Source organism: Fusarium phalaenopsidis, assembly GCF_050370095.1.
Source record: "Fusarium phalaenopsidis strain FUZ10S chromosome Unknown contig_32334, whole genome shotgun sequence".
NCBI classification, from domain to species: Eukaryota; Fungi; Ascomycota; class Sordariomycetes; order Hypocreales; family Nectriaceae; genus Fusarium; species Fusarium phalaenopsidis.
Window position 1 is genome coordinate 192,138 of NW_028145390.1, and position 17,641 is coordinate 209,778.

The window sequence follows — 17,641 nt, forward strand, 5'->3', positions numbered from 1 at the left end:
ATTTTCCTGTACGTGGAGTCGGTCATTGCTGCTCGTTACGGCATCCTCATTCTTCCTCCCATCCCATATTGTCCTCAATGCTTCGAGAGCCTCTCTGGTAAGACCCCAAGGCTCTATTTCCCAGAGCTCTTGGAATCTTCTTACTACCCAAGCACGATTCATAAGGTCAACCGTTTCCAGGCCAGCAATGAAAGCTGGCCACGCTGTTGCTGTGAATAATGCATCTCCAGGGTGCATATTTGAAAGGTGAGTGATGATTTCGGCTGCTAGGATTTCTAGATCATCTGGCAATACTGTGCTGGGCCATAGAGCAAGAATAATGCGCGAGAGATAGATACATACAGCTGCCTTGTGTGCAGAGGCAATTATAGTCCGATGGAGGAGATCGTCAGCCGGTGAGCGTGGCTGTAAATTGATGGCCCAGACCGCTGGGTCAAATGACTTCGCAGCGTGTAAGAGATGAAGCGCATCGTGCTGTCCTGAATTGATCAAGGTATCCGGGAACGTGGAAACGCCGACGTCGTTCATCTTGAATAGTTGGGCCCCGGCCTGTATCAAAGGAAGAAGGGCTGCCGGAAATGACGAGCAATGGTTGCCTTCTGCATCTTGAAGCAGTGACATGGTAGTCGTGGATAGCCCACCACTCTGCGGTAGATAAGAATTTGCGAATGATGACCCAAGAAGATCATACCTAGTGCATGTCAAGTCAGGAGCCATCAATTACTGGACAGGACGACTTACACCAAGCAATTTGACACCAACCAGCTGCGAAGCGGGCTCAAAGCAGTCTCCGTCCCCGGGCCGGATGCGATTAGCTTCTCAATGATCATTCTCGCACCATTGATGTGAAATATCCAGCTGCCTCGCCCAGAATCAATGAGCTCGAACCCAATGAGGAGAAGTACCACCGCGAGAATCACATCAACATCCGCTGAAGCGATGTCTTCGAGAGCAGACTTCAGCAGACAAAGTGCCTGCTGCTTGGCCCTGAGTGCGTCATGGAAAGTCTCCGGGCGTGATGTCATATATGGACCGATCGATAGAGAGCTCACTAAACTTGTACTGCTCTGAGTCGAAGCTATCGTTGTAAAGATGCTTGAAGAACTTGATGACCGTTGACAAGCGTTTGACATGTGCAAAGCTGAACTGGCGATGATTGCCTTCAACAACATGGGCTGCTGGTACGCCATCGGAATTAGCTCGCGGAATGGATTATGTTTGGGGATGTCATAGAGAACGAGGTCCCTGCAAACATCACTTGCAACTTCCACCAAACAGTATTAGTATGAAGGGCAGTCAAGCGGACAAAGGTAGCCTACAATAGTCCAGATATCTCCTCGATCGATTGTCTAGATCTTGCGCAAGCGGATCTATTAACGAACGAGGCAACGAACGAGGAGAGTTCGGCTTAGAACTTGCGAATGGGGGCTGTCTTGTAGACACGATAGAAGGCCATGGCGCTTGTAGAGTCGAGGTCGTATCCCCCTTCTGGATCTTGTTTATGTTGTCGGATGTAACGCCAGCCAATTTCCCACGACTCGCCATACCTTTCTCCCACCGCAACAGAATGCCGTAGCCTAGACAACTTTGACCCCTACTGGTGCATTTCAGGCAGTGCGGAAGGGATCGGTCACATTTCAAGCGGCTGCGCCTACAGTTGTGGCACGCTCCCGGCCTTGCACTCATGGCTAGGCTCCAAGATGGGATAGGAGAAGGGCGACGCTCACAGAATGATGAAGCAAAACGCTTACTTATACTTGCGGAGAAAGGGGGTCATTAGTGATGTTGTGCACTTTGTGCCATCGCAGCCACTGCTTTATCAGCAACCGACTGCTGAAATTACCCCCGATCCGAGGACTGCGCACGTGATATGACGACCGGACTGCAAGTCACGTGATAGAGACCACGTGACGGCGCGATTTACTGAATTGAGCCTATCGGGCGCCGGCATGGACCTGTTCTCCGCCAAGAACTGTAGCCATAAATGTGAGCGATAGCGATACGAGAGGAAATTGTGAAGCTTTGGTGTCCTGGCGAAAGGTGGCTCGGATGGAGTTCAGATCGCCCTCGCAGTCCAGCCAGGAGATAGTGGTCGCCTTGTCCGGGAAGGTCCTAAGGATACTACTCTCGTCAATGTACTTGACTCCATATCCGTATGCCATGCTGGCCTCCCGGAACCGTCTCTGCGGAGAAGCTGGGTCCCAATAGAATCTACGAGATCTTGTAGACACTTCATGCTCTTGAACCCCGGGCAAAGGGGCGCAGAAACCGCCGACCAAATCCAGGCCTTGACTTGCTTCAGACCAGTGGCCAAAGATCCCCGCAAGACCATGCCCTGCACAGCACCGACGCCACTGGCGATTTTCCGGTAGCGGAGCCCTTTTGGATACTGGACCGTATCGCCCAATAACCAACTGACGTCCCCGGTTGGTGAGGAATCGTAACCCGGTTGGCTTCCAGGTTGGCCTGGGTCCCAGGGCTATGTAGAGATGCGTGATTCTTTCTCCGCCGGGGCCGTCGATTGAGAGGTGCTTCATAGCATGTCGTCTAGGACCAATAGTACGACGAGTCCCGTCCTTGTAGACGGTTTCGAAGCCACCTAATTGGACGTCTGCCGCGATGGATATGATATTCGAGAGCTCGTCATCCGTTGTACCAAAGATGAGAGGTTCTATCAACCATCTATCGCATTCCTCCCCTTCCACACACGCATACGTAAGGTGAAGATGGTCCGGTGGTAGCTCATTCTTCCACAGGAAACGTTCCATCACAAAAAAGGACGAGGGCACCTCGGTAGTAAGTCGAGTCTCGCTCCCCAGAGGCGGCCAGGACACGTTGGTAGTCTTGGGCTTGGCCAAATTGAACTGGGTCTCTTTTGGAGAAGATGAATCTGAGCCCGACAACTTTGCGTTGTGTCTCGTTCGAAACTCCGCTGGTTGAGGTATCTTGGACGGTGACGATCAATCTGACGATCCAATCATCTTTTGGGATCTGTAACCCCCGACACACGTCGAATAGATCCTTGGATCCGAGAGTTGTGAGTGTACCATCCTTGTACCATCTCGTGCCGATGCCTGATAGCTCGCCACTAGCCGTCCAGTACGTCGATATGATGGGTTGAGCAAAAGAAAGATCTTCATAGTCCCTAATAAGACCGGCATTTTTCGTAATTGTACGTTTGTCGACGGGATACCTTAGACGTCGGATGGGACAGCAGTAAGCGCCGACGAGGATATGAGGCGGCTTGATAGACTCTGTATCTTGTCGTTTCTTAAGAGAGTAATACTCATCCATGAGACTGGAACACAAATTCCAGATGCGGCATGGGTTACGGATGCCGGGGACGTAGGGTGAGGACGGTTTTTCCACGACGATCTTTTAGAGCGTCTGGTATAGTTTTTTCCAATCCACGCTGTCGCATTGATTATCAAAGCTGTGAAGAAACTCGTCCACCCAAGGCATGTCGTGGTTAACTCTTGCTCTCCAGAATGAGTTGGCCGATGTCGCCGCTGCGAACTTCTTTGGCACGAGGCGGAAACTGCAAAGACTTGCTGCATCGAGATGTGACGCTACCTCCGCGAGGACTTCCTGTGGGACAGAGTGAGTTATTCCACCTCGTGCCGAATTTGTCTATTCATAACTCGAGAGAGTTCTCCAAGCTGCGAATTTTGAAGGATGGAGCTTGTGAGGCTTTCAATATCAGGGATTTCTGTCGGCGAAGTGACCAGGTATTCAAACCCGTGACAGCGTACCCATTCTTCTTTCTGAAAGGCGTTTGCGACTCCATAGACAAGATCAAGCATGACGGCGGAATTTTCAAGAAAATGACTCTTCAACACTTCAAACAAGACTTCGACGTCGATGGCCTCTGGAGCAGCCAGTTTGCCGAGGATGTCGTAGCAGGCAGCGTGCAGAGGAACTGCAAGAGTGCGCCCGATTGTCCAGGTGTATCTTTAGAGTGTGAGTATGCTTCTCCGGAGGAAACAATGGGGTGGTTAGCTTACGCCCGTAGGTTTTGGTAGTGCTCCCCTTCTTCATCAGGCTCTTCCGCGCTGAAGCCGAATTCGTTGAAGTCCCAAAGAATAAGAGATGCGGGCCCAACTAGGGAAGGCCTGAATCAGAGTTAGTATATTTGCTCTCATAAAGACATGTAAACCTTGCCTGAGAGAGGTGGGATTAGGGCTGATGAGCCACACGTCACTAATCCAGCTGGTGCCGTTCTCGGCAAGTCGCGCCTGGTCGTACCCATCAAATTCAAACTCAAAGCCTTGATGGCTGATGAGAACGCCACAGAGGGCACAGTACGTGTCGACTGGACACGTGTTGATGCTGTTGTTGAGAGGACGGGACGGCTGGCGACCAAGAAAAACAAATGGTGGCTGGTTCTGCATGCAACCTGACTCAGCTTCAGCTGACCCGCATGCCCTTTATAATAGGCCTTTTGGTTGGGGCAGTTGCAGATTAACGCCTGCTAACAGTATTACTTTTTGGGCAGATTAAGGAAGAATCGGAGTGACGTGATGTATTGCACGTTTTTATCCCTTTTTCGGACACGACATGGACAGAACGAGGGCACTTCTGTAGTATTGACAATGGACATGAGCATTGAGACATCAGTAGGTGCATGGTCAAGACAAATTCTGCGTTTATTTTGCTAAATCGTGGACAGTTAGAGCGCCCTTGCGTAGGTCGCTATTCAGATCCCTCGAGCTCAAGCCTAGGATGGCCACTGGATATTCGGACAAAGACACTGAAAAGATGAACGCCCGGACAAAAAGAACAGCAACACAAGTAACCCAATAAACCCCTTACCAAGCCTTCCCAGAGATGTTCTTTTGCTTATTGGCACCCTTCAGCCTAGAAAAGAAGCTTCCACCCATGACAGCTGTCCTGGAAACGGTCGTGTCTCGCTCACGATGATCGGGGCATTTCCGAGGCGGAATTTGTCCCTGAGACTCATAGTAGAACTTAGAGACGTCAAATTCGTGGTGAGGTCCTGGAGCGACGCACATCCACTTGACCTTGGATGAGCTCAACTGTGGCCAGCAGACGTCGCACCAGTGACAGCCAGGGTACTCTTCTGACTTCTTTGCACTGGAGACGCGCACGATCTTGCCGCAGAGCTTATTGGAGCAGCATACCGTGTTGTCAATGCTGGGCCACAACTCCCTGAACTCGCAGTTGTTGCTTGCGATACCTGCTGCTGTGCTCTTGAGCTCGAGCTTCTCGCAGATTTCGTTGCATGCGTGCGTCGCAAAGAAAAACTTGAAGCCGTCTTTGCCGAGGTTTGTATCGGCCAGCTTGAATCGCTCTGGGTCGAGCGTGTGGATGGCTGGATCTGTGAGGACGTGGCCTACCCCCTGTAGATCGCATACCAGGAAGCTGCCCCAGGACCGCTCAAAGGTAAAGTGCGAAAAGGCCTGGGCAGCCTGGTTAAACTCATCCTTGGGGTTGTCATCATTGACGTAGCTGCAGTTATTGTTGTACTTGACGTACTCGCCCTCGATGTATGGCTCGAGAGACATGCAGTCGGTGCCTGAAGTGGTTGTCTTGCCCCTAAGGCATGTCGTGACGATGAAATCAATAGCGTGCTTATCACCAACCAAGGCGTTGAACTCAAGAGCAAATGCCTTGCAGAGAGCCTGACATCTCATGTCCTCTGCCAAATGGGCGAGACGCTTGCCGTCGCGCTTGAACGACTTGACGACGTAGCGGTTCGTCGAGGCAGCCGTACGAGCGTACGCCGTGAGACGAAGGGCACCTTGGGAAAATGGCCGCGAGCGCTTGTTGATGGTTAGCTCCATGATGCTCAGCCTGATGTTGTCATCATGTGCCATCATAGCGTTGAGTGTGTCTGCGCCGTGCACCACAGTATCGGGGGAGAAGCCCTCGAGGACGAGCTTCTCGTTGAGCCAGCAAGGAGTATCCCACTGTGGTGGAACCTTTTCAAGTGACATTTCATTGGCTTCTGCAATCTTGTCTTCATCTTCTTCAATGGCTTGGAGTTGGGTGGTCAGGGGGTTCTTGGTTCCTCCCTTGCCGGCAGTTCGAGAAGAACTCGACGTTGACATGCGTACTGCTGTACGAGAGGCCGAAGTGGTGACACTTCTGACGACTAGATGTCGCAGCGCGCTGTAAGAGGTGCCTAGCTCGGCTTCTTCAAAGACTAGATCGCCCTTGGCGGTGCCCTTGGAGCTGCTGGCACCACGGAGAGCCAGGGTTGCCTTGAGGCCTTCGTCATAGTACTGGTTGCTCATGAGGAGCTTGCAGTCCGACGAGATGGCGGCGTACTCCTTCATAAAGGTCAAAGCCATGCGATCTGTGGCATTCTTGATTCGCAGCAGAGCATAATTGATGTTCATATCAATCATCTTCTTGAACAAGGGCTGGTAAGTGAGACGATGTGGTTCACTCCCAGGCTCGGGGTAGTCGTCCGCCGAGTCAGAAAAGTCGTGGAAGATGCGACCGTGGGCTGGAGCATCGGCGATGTGTATGATGCATCGCGTCTGGTTCTTCCATGTGGCGTTGATGGCTTGGTCAATGCCTCCGAGGACATCTTCAGGGGCATCGCCTCCGCCTGAGGCCGTGAACTTATCGATGAACGACCGAACGTCGTCAATGGACGTTGTGAAGTCTAGGAATTGGATGTTGGGCTTGTCGGCGTGGTCCTTGTACCCCACGACAGCGATGCGCACCTCAGCCTCGTTGAAGAAGGCCTTTGTAATATCGTCCATGATCCTCTTGACTTGGTCTCTGGCAGCTTTGATGTAACTGTACATGGAGCCCGTGGTGTCCATGAGGAACAGGAGATCGGTCGCGTAGGCCTTCTTAAACATGCCATCATTGGATCGCTTGGGTTTCTCGGAGCGCGCTGCAAGTGCCTCACGCTTGAGCTCTTGGACACGACGCCTAGCATCGGCGGCGGATGGACCCGATAGAGCAGCCTCCATCCTGAGACGCTCAGAGATGGCACGCTCTTGCTCAGCTAGACGACGCATCTCGGCAGTCTGGGCGCGTTCGCCATCCATGGCGCGCCGAAGCTCGTCTCGCTCCATCTCTATCTGGCGGAGCCGCTCTCGGGTCCCTGAGGTGGTCCCCGAGGTACTGGCCGAGCCCGGAGATCTCAGCCTGTGCAGGTGGCCAGGCAAAGATCCGCTTGTATAATCATCGCTACGACTGGACGAGGGGGAAGAACTCGATGCGATGGAGCGTTCCCTTGAGGTTGGATAGGGAGGTAGGATAGTGGATGTGGTAGATGTCGAGGTAGCACTGTCTGAAGAGACAGAGGTACGAAGCAATGCATCGGCAAGGGAATGGACGTCGTCCGATCCAGTGCGATGTCTGGAAATAGACGCTGGAGGCGAATAAGGTGGAGGAGCAGCCATGTTTGAAGTTGACGATGTGACTCTGGAGATGTCAAACGAATGGCAGCAAGTGTAACTTTATATAATGAATTGCACGTATATTCGAGAATAGGCGTAAATCACAAGAACACGATATGGTTCAAACATGACCTTTCTCGCAGCTGCTGCAAGGCATTTAGATAGCGGCTCAATCGGCGAGAACAATATCTACCTCGCGAGGCGCATCGATAATCACAGCCATGCCGTGTCACACAAGCCGGGCAACTGGTGCCAGCGGACTCCGCAGTAGCTGTGATACGGGATAAGCCAATCATCAGGGACTTTAGTTTAGCAAAAGGGCGTGCTTGCAGTCGCGGGAGTGCCGATCCTTGCGATGCCAAGCCAATCATGGAAGGTTTGGAAAACTGTACGAGTTTCTGGCGTGGGTGTCTGCCTGATTGAGGCTGATTTTGATGAGGGAAATGTCTCATGTTGCTTATTATTGTTACAGCCTGATCTCGGTGATGTTTTTGGTTTGGTGGTATTTCATCTCATTCACTAACAAAAACAGGCTATCCAAGAATGGTGCTACTACAGCACAGCCTCCTTACTCCATAATCGCCCACCTAGTAAGAAACAGAAAGCTCAGACAGTCATCTCACATCCATCGGATGGTTCGCCCAGGTGCCTAACGCGGGGTATGCAGACTTTCACACACAGTCTGCCTTGCGTTGCGCCATCCCAAGTCACAAGGCTGCCAGCACACTCCCCTGCCCGGTATCTATGCCGCTTCTCATTGGGGCCCTCGGCCGATGGCTCAAGACGTACATAATGTGTGCCTTTCAGCTGAATCTTGCAGAGGTGGGAGGGGAAGTTCCTCATTTCGGCACTCTCTCTGTCCAGTTTGGAATATGGCACCTCAAATCATTCCCTAGTCATCATTCCCTTGATTATTCCTTGTCTACTATCACGTTTCAAATCATCAGAGACATCAAACCATCATGGCCGACATTCGTCGGATAGAGTGGTTTCTCGGCAGAGCTGGACTTCTCCCGCCACCACAGCAGATCCCAAGCTTGGTGGAACCTCCAGCTCAAGACTATGAGCCCTTCGTCAAGGCAAACCGAGATGCAGCTCGTCAGCTTCTCGTCCAGCAGCGGATGGCTGATCCCAGCTATCGTCCGCCTTCAGAGCAGAAGCGCAACCTCTTCAGAACCAAGCACCAGAAGGAGGAGGCGGTTAATCACGCCAACTGGACTTTTACCAAGCATGAAGTCGCGAGGGCGTTTGATTTGCTTCTTTCTACTGAGCCTTTAGCAGCTACTGGTGTCGCTCAGGCTCTGCTACTGTATACGACCTTGACTTCGCTGGACGAGCTTTGGGGTCACCTACACGATCCAAAGCTCGAGAAAAAGATGAAGAGGAATCGGTTGTCTTCAACAATGGCAGATTCTTTCCCTCCAGGAATCACATGGCTAGATAAGGCCGCTTCTCACGACAATATCAACTACATCCATCTCTTGTGTCAAACTCGAGTCAGCCAAGAGGCCTTGACTCGAGCATTCGGCATCTCCTTGTCAAAAGCTTCAGCCGACGCCATGAGACTTCTTCTAAGCTATGGTGCCGCCGCATCCTCCTATCCAGATGCTGTCGCCCAACACATCAGGATTGGCGATCTCACCCTAGTGAGCCTCTTGTTGTCGGCTCCAACGGCCATGACGACTGGAGCTTGGCTCGAGTGTCTCGAGAAAGACCTTGCTCGAGCGATTGCAGGAACGGGATTCTCACTCGAGATTCTCTTGCTGTGCGTTGCGAATCGAAGAGACCTCGTCTGCGATTCGTTGCTCCTCGCGACTCTTCGTGCACAGAGTCTACATGCCTTGGCTGTTCTTCTGGCTTATGCGAGCTCCAACGAAAAGTTCTTTGGTGTACGAGAGAGCGCTTGTGAACTGGCTATACTGGTACCAGATTCAACGCAAAGACTTTCCTTTTTCACGCTGCTCGCCGAAGCTGGACTCGTCGGAGACTATCCCGTCCTTCGCGAGGAATTGGTCAAGAGCGTCAAAGCTCACCAGATACCCCTTGCAAAACTTCTCGTCGGAGCTGGTGTCAGTGTCGACATCCCTCCACACAACGCTCTTCAATGGGCCGTGTCACAGATGGACTTTGTCATGATGGAGTTGCTCAAAAACGGCGCTTTCTCCTCACCTGTCTCGCTTGCGCTGAGCTACGTGCCTGAGTCAACCTCTGAGCCAGACGTGATCCATCTCATGGACATTTTTGGTCCCATGGGACTTTCTGGTGAACATCTCGATGCTCACTTGGTCCGCGCTGTGCGAAACAAGCACCTGAGGCTTGTTGAGACCCTGGTGCGCTGTGGAGCGTCCGTCGAGTATGAACAAGCCTCTGCTATACAAAGTGCCCTCGAAGCTGTGGACTTTGACATGCTCAAGGCGCTTCTGCAGCGAAAGTGCTCGCCAGAGGTTCTCTCGGCTGCTATCCCAGCTGCAATGGGCATCTCACCAAGAGACAGTCGACTGCGGGCTATGAAGTCCATTCTGCAGAAGGGCGTCCACAGCCAGGTTCTTGGTGTGCCTCTGCAGCAGGTGGTGTCTGAGGAGGGAGATATCGACTCAGACCTCATTCAGCTGTTCCTCGAGTATCATGCCCCTGTGGACTTGTCTAACACGGCTGATGGCAACCCCGTGTTGGTAGCAGCACGACGAGGCAACGTTTCAGTCCTTGAGATGCTCTGCACTGGAGGACCGAGAACCGAAACCTTGTCTGTTGCCGTACCTATTGCTTTCAAAGCCATGAAGAAATTTGGCTACGACAGTGCTCTGGCCATGATCACACTACTCCTTCAAAAAGGAGCCAACGGTAAAGCCGTTGATCAGACTCTACTAGAAGCATCATCAAAGGACACTCGACTAGACATCGTCCATGTTCTAGTCGAGCATCGTGCCAATGCGAACTACGCTTCTGGTGTCGCATACACCAACGCGGTTGAGAGAGGAAACTTTGAGCTATTGGAGATTTTGTGTTCAGGATGTCCTCCAAGCCCTCAGAGTCTCAGCGTCGTCTTTCATACAGCAATAAGGCCAGAGTACTACAACTTGAAAACAATCGAGTTCCTGCTGGACTCTGCGCCTTCATCCCATCTACTTCAGGCCCCCGCAAGTATCGAAGGAGTGCTGAGAGGACATCCAAACCTGGCCGAGGTCGTCCCTTGCCTGGTACGACATGGTCTCAGCGTTGATACTGGAAGTGGAATGCTACTCTGCAGTGCCGTCCAGAAAAAGGATGTCGCTCTTCTTAGCACTCTAGTTGCCTCGAAACCCCAGACGGCATCCTTGGCTGCTGCATTCCAAGAAGCCATCACCGTCGAGCCTAGAGATGTCAAGTTGGAGATTATGAAGCTTCTCCTGGAGGCTGCTGCCTCGGCTGAGATCGGACAGTCTGAATATCTTCCCCAAGAGACAAAGACCGCATTGTCTGGTGACCTTGCCGGACTTGAGCTTCTGCTCAGCCACAAGGCATCGGTCGATGTCCAAGGTGGACGGGCCCTCCAGGAAGCGGCAGCAGAAGGTGCACCTGAGGTTTTGAAGACGCTCCTCGCTGCCAACCCAACCACCTTGACTGTAGAGAAGGCATTCATTGTGGGTAGCTCATCTCCCGTGGCTTCCCATACGAAAGCTGTCATCTTGGGACACTTGCTCCGAACGGACCAGGTATCAGTGGATGCTGTATCCAAGTCCCTTACTGAGTGCGTCTCTAAGCACCCCGATGACATTCTTCTGGCCAAGTTGCTACTATCTTATCATGCCAAGGTCGAAATTGACACACTCAAGATGGCGCTGGAATCATCTCCCGTCGATATGTTCCTGTCACTTTCGCGAACCATCTCGGAACCGGCAATGGCGAAGGAACTATTTCGGCACGTTAGAAACTCCGACATCGACTCTGAGAGGAGATTCATTGCTTATCAGTCTCTCTTCGACAAAGATATTGACACCGATGAGGTTTCTGAGGCTCTTCTTGATTCTATCAAGTCTGATCCTGACAACTTGGATACTCCGGACCTTCTTCTCGAGCATGGTGCTGTAGTCAATTACAAAGACGGCGCGGCTTTCACCATGGCTTTTGAGTCCAGCAACCTCAATCTTGTGCGGGCATTGAGTCGCCATCTCGTCAAGGCCGATGAAAGTGCGGCAACTCTCGCATTCGACTACGTGTCCAACAACCCCTCGTTCGACTCGGATATTCGACTCGAGATCTACAGCTGCTTGCTAGAATTCAGCATCAGCAAGGAGTCTCTGAACAAGGCTCTTGTTGGCGCATTGGAGAACACTGCTACCAACACTGCCATCGTGAGTATGCTCGTGGAGCATGGCGCGGATCCCAACGCAGAAGAGGCCAACTGCTTCGTTCTGGCGTGCAAAAAGAACTCGCGAGACGAGTTTAGAGCTCTCAGCAAGCATGCAGACCTGGCTGTGGTTCTCCCTGCGCTTCTAGATCACGTCAAGGAGGAGTTAGAAGTCATGAACTGGCTTATTCTCCTCTTTGAAGAACAACCCGCGGAAACAAAAGTTCAGGAGGATGAGCTGCTGTTCAAGTGCATGCGCAAATTCCCACAGGGGACTCTTGTCTTGGGTTTTCTGCTCGACCATGGAGTGCCTGCTGCAGCCAAGATCATCTACAACCTCCGACCAATGTGGGAGCCGGAGGAATGCACAGCTCTTATGTGGGCTATTTCTTCTTCTCTCAAGATTGATAACGCCGTTATCCTCCGTCTGCTGCAGATGGAGGATGCAGGTATGTCACAATCAGCACGCTGCCCGCGCCTGTGTACTAATAGTTCAATAGCTCTGCCCACTTATGTGACACCACAGTCGCAGATGTCGGCAGTTTTCCTATGCCTACTAGACAAATCACGAACCCCCGTATTGAAAGCCCTACTTGAGCTCGCGCCAGGCGACATGTTTAACAGTACTGCTTCGGGCTCTGACTTTAGCAAGATTGCTTGTTACCCCAAGCAACCCAAGGCCCAGTTCCAGTCCCTTTTTGAAGAGGAAGACGAGATCTCTCCCCGGGAAGCTGCTCTTTTCCTTGGTAACATTGACGCCTTCAAGCTGCTCGCAGGTGAGGGCACCCCAGATGATGGAACTCTCCACTTGGCTTCGCTTCTGGCTCTTCCCGACTTTGTGACCTGGCTTTTGGAGACTCACGACGCGAACTACGAGGAGGAGAACTTTGGCTTCATGGTACCTTTGGGTCTGGCGTGTTTCTCCAAGCCGTTCCCCTGGTGCAAGATCGCCAACGAAGAATCTGACTGGAACCTCCGTCTTCGAGAAACAATGAAGATCCTCATCGCCAAGACCCGAAAGACGTGGCGCTACAGAGAGAAGCTCGTCCTCCACATTGCGCTTGAGAACGGACCCGAGGTGACCAAGGCCATGCTCGACGCGCTGGACATCCGTCATGAGGCGGACAAGGACAAGACGTATCTATACACCGACAGGACGGGGCTGCATTACTCTCCTTGTGAGTATGTGGAGGAGTTTATCGAGGTTGGAGATAAGCAGAAGAAGAAGTTGCTCAAGTGTTTGACGGGACAGGGCTTGACTTGAAGGAAGTGGTAGATTGATGTGTTACATGAAATGAAGGTCGTTCTTCGGCGAGGCGTATTTGGGTTCAGGGACGGACAGAGATTATACCTAGTCGTTACAAATGATGGTTTTCTATGTATTGCCATTGTCAAACTCCTCCACGCGGGTGGTAATGTCTGCAGACATTAAAAGCAAAGCAGTTCAAGTGACCGGCTACTAAGGGTAGCCAGGCGATTCTTTCTCTGGAATTTTCCTCCCTTTTCTTACCGCTCAGTCCCTCCCCTATTAGGCATCCTGCGTTCGTGACGACTTCAATGATTTTCCTCCTCTCCTTACCCTATAGAGCTTGGATACATTCTCGGGAGTGCACATTATCAATAAGCCCTATCCTTGCGTCTCGGCTTTCGGTTTCATAAACTTCATTGGCGGGAGAGCCTCCCAGCTGTTCTCAAACAGCAAGTATACGAGTAAATGTTATCATGATCGACCCATCGAGAGGCAACCGAGGATACAGGGACCAAAGCAGGGACCCATGACTCGTCTAGCCTGACCCAATTATAGCACAAGCTAAACAGCACTTGGGAATACGAACCTTGGCATCTTCTTTCCATTGGACAGCTTGGGGTTAGTTTGTTTCATCATACCTGCTGAGTAATGGATCGGTTCCATCGGCATGGGGAAATTCTTCCTCAAGGAGTTTCATTGTTATACATCACCGCCTTTTCCATGTATTCAAAATAGCACGACAGTTTTGCTCAACCAGCGCTTGCGTTGGTTCAATTCCAATGCTTTCAAGCGTTGCCCTTTGGGTGCTGTTGGCAACGACGAGCCATGCGGCGTATGTTCAGTCCCGGGACTGTTCCGTCGATACTGCCGACTTCAGGGTAATCCCTGAGGGTCTTCGAGCTTCCGTCAACGCCAGCCGCGGTACTTTCGACACCGATTTTCACCTAGTTGCAAACTATGCCAACGGCACCGAATGTGACTCCACGTCTCCTCTGGATCTTGTGCCGGTATTCACGGTGGTCGACTATAATGGCGCCCATCAATACCCCGGACAAATCGTCAACACATCTTGCGCCAAGTACGGTCCGTTAGAGGCCAGGTTGAGACTTGAGATCACTTCGATTTTTAACCGGTCTACCTTACTCGACACCTTTGAGATCACACTCGATTTAACGACACATGATGGCACTCCTTTGCTGTGTGTCGAGGCCAACCTGACACCCGAAGTTCGACCCTGGACGCAACTCCTCAGTTTCTGGTTTCCCGTGCTCTTCTTTTCCGTGGCCTCTCTGGCTGCCTCTTGGCCTTTGCAGCAAACTGAACACCACGCTGTCTTCTCGGATGCCCAAGGCAGGAATTACCACCGCATGGCCAGAGCTTCCGAGATGCTGGCATACATCCAGTTCATCTACTTTTCTGGCGCACTCAGCCTCCGATATCCCGGCTTCCTTCAACCCCTAATCGGCTTTAGCAGCTGGTCGACCTTAATGTTACCCGCAGGCCCGGTCTCGGACCAATCGCGATACGTCGGTGTCAGGGATGGTATCTACGAGACCAATGGGACACTCACTGGTGCGCCAGGCTTTGTGATATTATCGCAGATCACGAGCTCTCCAGGCATGTCAATGAATTGGTTCAACACCATCGTCTTTGCACTTATTGTTCTGTTGTTCTTCTTTGTCTCTATTCATGTCCGGGAGCTGCTTCGCGAACAAAGCTGCCCCAACTCGACGAACACCAGTCAAAAGCCTTTGTCACGCTTTAAAGAACGATCTTGGGCCGTTTCGAGACTGTTTCTTAGTCTCTTTCTGCTCCCTCTGAGCGCCTGGTCTACATATCAACTGTCTAATCTCCGCATGATTCTGCAGAACTCAGCTGTTGCCATCCTCGCCCTCGTGCTCCTACTGTCTTCTTTCTGGTGGACCTGGATTCAAGCCAATTCCTCAGCAGACATTGGGCTTTTCGTTATTCAAGGAGAGACTCGTATTCGCGGTCAAGCCTCAAAGGAGCGGACACGCAAATATCACGCATTGAACGTCTTTTCTTTGATGCTATTCCGTGGCATCATCATTGGAGGTCTACAAGAGCATACTCATACCCAATTTGGCATTCTGCTCGGGCTTGAACTTTTACACTTGATATGCACGGCGTATTGGAGTGGAGTTTCTTCTTTGCTTTCGCTCCCGGGAGTTTTGTACGGATCGAGACTGGTCCTCTTTTCACTGCATACGGCATTTCTCCCAGGAGTCACTGACCTTCCCTCCAAGATCCTACTTGGGTACATCATTCTTTCCTGGCACTTGGCTGTTCTCGTTGCCATTTTTCTCATTCCCACATTCCTGGATCTTGTGCACCGAGGCCTTGCAGGTTGGACAGCAACGGCTGGCGCCACGGACGCTGAGAAGACGGCTCCCGTAAGTATACATCGCACTCCACGTTGTGATCCAAGCTTATCCGGTATTAGGCCATGCGCGTCTCATCTTCCTCTGAATCCGACCGCTCTACAAAGGGCCCTACAGGTCTTTTATTCTCCACTGCAGGGACACACAGTCCTAGCCATTTTCTGGCCGACATCATCCTAAGTCGAGAGTTACGGGCCTCTTCCCACGGACTCAACCATGGAATATCTGTTACCGACTTCTTAAAATTCATGAAGAATGTTCAGGGTGAAGATCCAGGGACTGAGAAGCACTCACTGCTGTCATCATACCTAGGCTCGGATTCTTACTCCGACTTGGACGGCTTGGAAGCTCAAATATCCTCAAAATCTCCCAAACTACCTATCAATGAGATCAGCGAGTTTCTGTTATCAAAGCAGAACCTGGCCATCAGAAAAACGCCACTTCAATATGATCTTGACCGACCGATCAACGAGTATTTTATCTGCAGCTCGCACAACACATACCTTATGGGTCGCCAGGTTCTCACACGCTCAACAGTTCAAGGATACATCTCGGCGCTTTCTCAGGGATGTCGATCTATCGAAGTTGACTGTTGGGACGGGCGAGATGGACAGCCGATTGTTAAGCACGGCTACAGCTTGACAGCATCCATCGGTTTTCAGGATGCTATAGACGCCATCAACCAATACGCTTTTGTAGCCTCAGACTTTCCTCTTTGGATCTCATTAGAGGTGCATTGCAGCCCTCGTCAAAAGAGTATCATGGCTCAGATTATGAGGGACACCTTCGGAGCGAAATTGGTAACAGAGCCTCTCTCAGAACTCTCGGGACCACTTCCATCTCCGTCACAACTGCGAGGAAGAATTTTGATCAAGGCAAAAGTCGCAAAAAGTGTCGAGCCTAGTCGAGAACCCCGAGTATCGAAAGACATTCCCCTTTCGACTAAATCGTCTCAGGATCATGGCAACCTCACAGAAACGGAGAGCACTGACTCAACGTCCACTATCAACTCTTCTGCTATCAGCCAAGAGGCTCTTAGTCAGGTCCCTCAATCACAATCTTCCGTGAACGGTCCGTTGGAGGAGCTAGCGGTCTACGGACCAGGAAAAAGGCTACCTCGCCCCAGCAAAGTCGACGCAGCTAGAAATTTTGTCTACTCCGTCTCTGAAGCCAATTTCAAGTCCTACTTGAAACAGAAGGACGGTGGAGGCTCCCTTGGCTTCCTCAACACGCGACACATGGTGCGAGTCTACCCCGACGCGAGTCGAATAGACTCGTCAAACCTGAGCCCACTGCAGTATTGGCGATACGGCGTCCAGATGGCGGCCTTGAACTACCAAACAAATGACCTGAACATGGGACTCAACCTGGCCATGTTTAATGGCGGTACTGACAACTCTGGTTACGTGTTGAAGCCCAAGAGACTGCGTCAGCCCCCGGAGCTCATCCCAGACCACGTCCAAGAACTACGGTTCTCCATCGACGTACTAATGACAAAGGATCTCTGCTGGCCAGAGACAACTTGGGGTGACGCCTCTGTCTACATCTGGATGAAGATTCTGACAGCCGATGCACACAAACAGCATGCGTCCCAGACAAAAAAGCGGACCAGTAGCCTCCCACTTCAGCGACACGACGTGATACTCGATTCTCGTCTTGAATTTCAAGTCGAGACCCAGTATCCCAGCCTCATTTTTCTACAATGGTCTGTGAAGCTATCGTCAGACTCTCAGGGCTATCCTCGCCATTCTACCCTGGCCTCGGGGATGGCCAAACTTGAAAGTCTCAAGCAAGGCTACCGGCTCTTGCCTTTGAAGAAGTCTTTTCAAGACGAGGAGGACTGCGGTTACTTGATCTGTAAGCTGCATAAATCTTTCTGCGATCAGGATGGCGCAGGAAGCGAAGGTGTTGGAAGATGAGAAACTCTGGCTTGAAGTAGTCCCAATTAGCGATTGTATTATATCATGCATTTATAGCGATTTGAATGACTGAATGAAACATATAAATCTATTGTCGTAAAGGTGGAAATTCACTTTGTTAGCGGGATTGTAACAAACAACTCGATTACTGACTATTTGTGGGCAGATGTCGTCAACACAGACCTAGGTGGCGTATTGTGGCACACTATTAGCCGCAACCACTTAACATGCAACCTGAACGTTGTAGGTTCGGCTGTTCGGCTTTGTTGGTTCCTTTCTGGTGCAGGCTAGCCAGGGGTTGGCTGCCACCCAAGATCTGCATCAGGCAGTTGGCGACCATCAAGGTGTTCCAGAGGGATGGC

At 51.5% G+C, this 17,641-nt stretch overlaps 3 protein-coding genes across 3 annotated transcripts; 2 read left to right on the plus strand and 1 right to left on the minus strand.

The window, feature by feature from the left end:
• Nucleotides 1-4,808: 4,808 nt before the first annotated feature.
• LRP88_14192 (uncharacterized protein) lies at nucleotides 4,809-6,998 on the minus strand (the record flags this gene model as incomplete). The annotated part of the gene is made up of 1 exon (XM_083250542.1): nucleotides 4,809-6,998. One exon carries the CDS (start codon nucleotides 6,996-6,998, stop codon nucleotides 4,809-4,811), a length of 2,190 nt encoding a protein of 729 aa, XP_083093607.1.
• Nucleotides 6,999-8,344: 1,346 nt separating this feature from the next.
• LRP88_14193 (uncharacterized protein) lies at nucleotides 8,345-12,973 on the plus strand (the record flags this gene model as incomplete). The annotated part of the gene is made up of 2 exons (XM_083250543.1): nucleotides 8,345-12,158; nucleotides 12,210-12,973. The coding sequence occupies 2 exons, from the start codon at nucleotides 8,345-8,347 to the stop codon at nucleotides 12,971-12,973; spliced, it is 4,578 nt and encodes a 1,525-aa protein (XP_083093608.1).
• A 764-nt stretch (nucleotides 12,974-13,737) lies between these two features.
• LRP88_14194 (PLC-like phosphodiesterase) lies at nucleotides 13,738-17,279 on the plus strand (the record flags this gene model as incomplete). The annotated part of the gene is made up of 4 exons (XM_083250544.1): nucleotides 13,738-15,034; nucleotides 15,203-15,372; nucleotides 15,423-16,160; nucleotides 16,317-17,279. The coding sequence occupies 4 exons, from the start codon at nucleotides 13,738-13,740 to the stop codon at nucleotides 17,277-17,279; spliced, it is 3,168 nt and encodes a 1,055-aa protein (XP_083093609.1).
• Between the last annotated feature and the right edge of the window lie 362 nt (nucleotides 17,280-17,641).